Source organism: Stegodyphus dumicola, chromosome 3, assembly GCF_044657685.1.
Source record: "Stegodyphus dumicola isolate Sdum_Otavi_A_Nest chromosome 3, ASM4465768v1".
NCBI classification, from domain to species: domain Eukaryota; kingdom Metazoa; phylum Arthropoda; class Arachnida; order Araneae; family Eresidae; genus Stegodyphus; species Stegodyphus dumicola.
The window spans coordinates 82874987-82880986 of NC_140770.1; the positions used below are offsets into that span (position 1 = coordinate 82874987).

A 6000-nucleotide genomic window follows, 5' to 3' on the forward strand; every position below is an offset into this window, starting at 1 on the left:
TTTGTCTACTGATGATAATAACATCGAGATATTTGACTAAATTTTAATTAGCAGCAAAATATTTCAGCACAAGAATTCTAATTTTTAACGAACAAATTTTGGTACACATGTAGAGACATTAGGTTAATTTGATGTGGAGACGTGAAAAATGAGCAATCCCTCGCCGAGATTCGAGCCTCGGACCTTTCGAATACGCACTGAGTGTGCTAACCGTTACACCTCGAAAGCATGCAGAAAGGAGAGAGAAAATACCTTATATACTCCCCCTTCTAAAGGGAGATTTGGGATTAGGGGATCCAGTTGCCAAATCCTGGTGGTGAAGAATCATTATTTACCATCTTATAGTTTGAGAGCCACTGTAGAGACATTAGGTTATTTTAAAGTAAGAGTACATGAAAAATTAGCAATGCCCTCGCCAGGACTAGAACCTGGACCTCTCGAATACGCGCCGAATGTGCTAACCGTTACAGCACGAAGAGATACAGAAAGGAGGGAGAAAATACCTTCTGTTATTTACATGTATCGTTGAAACTTGTTAAAATATTCTTTCTTTAAAGACCAGGATGTTAGAAACTTTTTAAACCGGATGACTTATTGTGAGGAAAAACTTATTGAAAACGGTAAGAAAGTTGGTGAACAACTGTATGCCATCAGCATCATAATAAGAAACAGCTATGCATTTCCACAATAATCTGTAATAAGTTCACGATGCAACAGTATGTTTTCAGTTTTGGCAGAACTAATTCGATTTAGAATGAACTTCTTAAAGATACTGCATGTAACTTACTGTGCTCTAGTGTGCAGGATTTAATGCTTCGCGGATGTATGGACACATACAAATTAACACGAATTTAATAAAAAATTTTCTATTCGTATAAAGCTAATTTAAAGTTAATTTAAAATCAAAATTTAAATATGAAATTTTAATTGCAAATATAAAAGATTAATTATTGCTGCGAACTAATTTACAATATCATTTAAATTCTAAGAGCGTATGTAAATTAAGTACACGTATCTAAAACTATGAAAAAAATAATATTCTAAGAAATTAATCCAAATTTTTTTAACTGGGAATATAAATGGTATTGCTAGTTTAATTCACTAAAATTTGAAAATTTAAAAATGAACTATAGTTATTAAAAAAAGATACTGTAAGTTAAAATTTTTAATAAAGTTTTTAAAAAATAAAATTAAGTGCAAAAAATTATTTAACCGGTAAACTAAAGAAAACCAAACTATTAGAACTTGAAAATGTAGTTACATTTTGAAAAAAGTGAAATCAAACAAGATTAGCGCTAAAAGCTGCTAAGTACAAACAAAATTGTTTCACAAGAATATAGTAAACTAAATTTAAATAATTCTTTTGCGCCATTGCTGCAAGGAATGAAATTTGAATTTAACAAAAAATTACAAATTAACATGTTTGTAAGAACTGTATTTTATCTTATTTTGCCCCCCAGCCTATATATTGGTTAGCGAAGCTGACTGCCGTACCGATGAGTCCGGTTTCGAATCTCCGAGAAGGCATCGATACTTGTAGGCGTATAGTATCGGAGCTGCAAGGGCACACTCAAAATGCATGACGAGCTGAAAATCCTCTCGAGTCGTTGGTGGTAGAGGAAAAGGGGTTTGAGACCCTCTGACCGCCCTTCAAAGCGTTCTCCCTCAAAACTGGGGCGGAACTGCACAGTTAGTGCTGCGGGATCATACCCATACGACCAATTGTGAAACCGCCGGCTTCTACCTGTACCTGTTATCTTATTTCGGGTTCATCACCTGATATAATATGGTTGTATAAGTTTTACAGGTTATAACAATAGGCAAATGATTTTTCCAAAATCACAAATTTTCCAAATGCAAACTTCAAATTTGAGTGACATTTTTCAAAATATCCCTTTCCAAAATTTTCTATAAGAATTTCTTTTACCGAACACGTGAAATTTTCCAAACATCCTGTTACAGGTCACGTGAGCAGAAAGTATTCGGATTGTAGCATACAACAATAGCCTGATATTCAGCTGGCAAGAAATCTTCTATTCGATTGTAACTTAAAAAAGCAGACTAGATGGAATAGTGGTTAGCAACGCTGACTGCCGTATCGAAAGACCAGGGTTTGAATCCCGGGGAAGGCATGCACGTTTATAAGCGTATAATATCTGCGCGGCAAGGGGACACTCAAAATCTTGGGAAGCCGAACCCTGTCAAGAGATTAGTTCTAGAGGATCCCCTCTCCCGGGTTGTAGCCTTTTGAAATTCTAAACTGCGGCGTTAACAAGTTAGCTAGGTTTAGCAACACCTCAGTCACCCTCGGTAGTACAGAGGTAATATACCTGTAACTTGAAAGAATTTTATACCTTCGGAAGCGTATTTTTTAAATGAAACTTTTCTATACCAATCTTTAAAATTTAATTTACTAGTAAAATTTAATAAAATTGCGCTGCTGTCACAGACTTAGATTTCTTAGGTACGAATATCTGATAAGTGGAAACTTTATATGCCCCCCCCCCAAAAAAAAGTGTACACCTTGTTTATTTCTTTTTTATTTTAGTTTTGTTTCAGAACTTTAAAATTCAGAACCATTTAGAGGGGAAAACTACTTATGCGAGAATTTTTTACGTAAAATCCTTTGTTTGCAGCTCTACTTGATTTGCAAGAACAGAAACTTGTTACAACTTTTCATATGTAGTTATTTTGTTGCAGCTAATGTTTATTTATTTATTTATACATAGGCCAGATATTTGACCACTAAGTCATTAGCCTTGATCTTGTTTCCCAATACTTAATAACAATAAAATCTACCTGCATATACTATATTCAGTTTATACTATAGTTAGTTTGCTTATAATATCTTTCTCCTTCTTACATTACAATGAAATTTCTCTTAGTCGAGCTTCGTTCAACCAAACCTGATTAACAAAGACGGCGACGAAGAACTTGTAATCGGTGACTCAAAAATCTAGTCATACCCTTACTTCTTTCAAACCAGTTCTTTATTTCATTAAGTCATTTTAAACGAATCATTTGCCTTTGTTAAGTACGTTAGCTTATTTCATTATTCATTATTTTTTCATACTTTGCATCACCATATTACATGCGCAGATATGGATTATAGAATAAAGATTCGTTAAGAGCATGAGCTTGGAACTGCATCAGTTAAAATTCACCATCTACGAAAAAGGTTACTTAGATTGATGCTAGTGATACTTTTAGAATGATGAAAAATGTTACTTAGATGCTAAAGTAAAAGATAAAAGCTAAAATAAATTAATGTGCCACATGAAATGGAAGCCCAATTATCCATCACCCTCAAAACCTTCGCCATGGATGTATATGGATAACAACCCGCCTCCACCACCACCATCACTAGGTACGGACAGACGGATAGTAATAAAAAAACAGACAGATAATAACCCATCCACCATCACGACCATCACTAGATATGAACATACGGATAATAAGCCTGTCACCACCACCACCTCCATCACTAGATAACGACAGACGGATAAATAAATCCATTACCACCACCACCATCACTATGTACGGCCAGATGGATTACTTTAAATAAAGACCCCTTCATCACCACCACCATCACTAGGTACAAACAGTCTATATTAACAAAGGCTTATTTTGGTACAGCACATCGTAAAAATTATGATAAAATTAAAGAAACCTGAAAGTTGATCATAACAATTTAGCTTGCTTATTGTGTACAGTAAAAATGTATTACTTATTTAAAATAAAATCTCTATCAATAACACTAAAAATGAGGAATGTCCTCTGTTTCCTAGGTACTTTAATCTGCAACTTAATTTAAAACAAAACCTAGAACTGCACTTTTTGCTTACTGCAGTAGCAAAAAGATTTAAAATAAAAAAGCAGAAGAAGGGAACCCTGTTGGTACATAAAATTTTATAAATTATCTAGTAAATTATTTGCAAAAAGCATGATACCCCGTGATTACGCAGAACTTGATGCTTCTAAGAGCTTCTAATAGAGAAAAAAAAAATCTTGTGTACTTTTATTTGATACTACAATATTTTTTCTTTGACAATACTATTTTAGTGTTTATCGTAATTTTCTAATTTCATGAATATTCATATCTTATTATATAATGCAGCTTACTTTAAATTAGAATTTTTCATTCTCTTGATCACAGACTAATAACCATTTCGACGGCTGACGGAATAATGGAAACTGGCGGATAAAAGAATGACGGATATTCTAGTTTCCATTGCATATATTAAATAATATACATTAGAAACATCTTTTATAATTTGCGATAACGTCACAAATGCTCATAAAAATCTACATTTGTGACGTCATTGACTACTAATATATAAATAAAAAGTTTAATGCATTATAAATTAAATGTATTTCAGATCAACTAGATAAATTACAGAAAAAGAAAACTTCATTTATCAAGAAGAGCGTTTATTATCGTTTAACTTCTCTGCTTCTTAAGAACTTAAAAATTTTAAAATTAAAGATCTTATGCTTTAGCGAATGACAACACTCTTAACAATTTGCAATGTAAAAGGGAAATAAATTTAAGATCTTACATTTAACGATGACAACATCTCGTAGCACAAGTCACGTGGCTGACAAATGCATGGTCCTATAAGTAATGTAACGGTTCAAAATTTTGGGAAAACGTCAAACTGTACTCTGCTAGAAAAAATTACAAGCAAAATCACTGAACAGCTGATTCAAAGAGAAATTCACGAAAGACTTACCATGGTTCAGATCTTCCTTCAGAATTCATTTTTCACACAATACAAAACTTTAAAAGAAACATTTCTTTCTTAGGAAGAAGTTCTCAGTTGGAAAAAAAAAAAAATGGAATGACAGTCAGTTCAGCTTCTTTTTCTTTCTCCTTAATTAAAAATGTTTTCGACTAGAGCCATAATCTTATATGATGAATTTAATGATCAAATAAAAAAGGTTCTTCTAAATAAGTACCGTCTGAACGCTTCTAGAAAACGCTGTGTTTTATTGTTGGCTACAATGCATAATTACTTTTTTATTAACTCAAAATCAAACTAGAAAAGTTCAGTTCAGAATTAAAGTCAGATTTTCACAAAAGTGACAGCTAATCTGATTTTTTTGCTGATGTGATTAAAAATTTTGTTTCAAAGCGTAATTCTGAGTTGTGTTTGTCATATATTATAGTTTCTGAAAACTTTAGAAAACAAAAATATCTCCCATAATTTTGCTTAAATGGCATAATTGAAAAAATTCTGTTTTGCATGAAGCAGTTAATCGATCGAATAGACAGCAAATCTTCTTCCTTCTAAAAGTTTTTGCTATCAACAAGCTAACAGAGCTTTGATGATACCATTTGCGCTAAATTTTACTCCCGCACGAAGGAGGGGGGAAGGACGAAGCATCACCGCTCTTCGGCCTCTAAACGACGCACTGATTCTCTTTTTTGGGACAGCGCGGTTTTCTGATTGATTCGCAGCGCCTCTGTTGGTGCTCGTGGACAATTTTGGCGTCTTGGGTGGTAGCAGATGGTTTTCGGAAGTTTTGGGGTCAGGTCAGAGTAATTAAATAATTTTTCGCATTATTTCATCGCCTTTTCTTACACCTGCGATTTTGAAAAAATTTAAATGAGACTCAGCGATGGAAAATCCTGCGCAGCGGAAGAATACAGTGTATAGTAATCGAAACATCGTTTACAAACTTGTAAGAAAAAACTCTTAAGAATTTACACACACTTCTTCGACAAACGCTAACAATATACACACACACTTGTAAGATATGCATGTGTTTTATTACGATGCTTCAAATTATTAACTTCTAGTAAAGATATCGTTCATTAAATTAATGATAAAAATCCTTTCTATCCCAAATAATAATCAAAAAAAGAGATCGTGTTTCTGTCAATCGACAATGAACAACAGATTTCATTCATTCATTTTTGTTACATACAAAGGTGCGTTACTTAACAGCATAAGAAAAGGAATGACATAAAAAGTTACTTTATGCGTAATACTTAAC

General features: G+C 33.2%; 1 protein-coding gene across 2 annotated transcripts in view; it reads right to left on the reverse strand.

Annotated features, from left to right (window-relative positions):
- Positions 1-5398, reverse strand: part of LOC118192373 (parathyroid hormone/parathyroid hormone-related peptide receptor-like) — a 193044-nt gene extending 187646 nt beyond the window's left edge. For both annotated transcript variants that reach the window (XM_085813034.1, XM_085813033.1), the window contains exon 1: positions 4734-5398. In XM_085813034.1, coding sequence (XP_085669160.1) covers positions 4734-4736 — 3 coding nt within the window. In that variant the 5' untranslated portion in view covers positions 4737-5398. The remainder of the gene's footprint in view (positions 1-4733) is intronic.
- Positions 5399-6000: the final 602 nt, after the last annotated feature.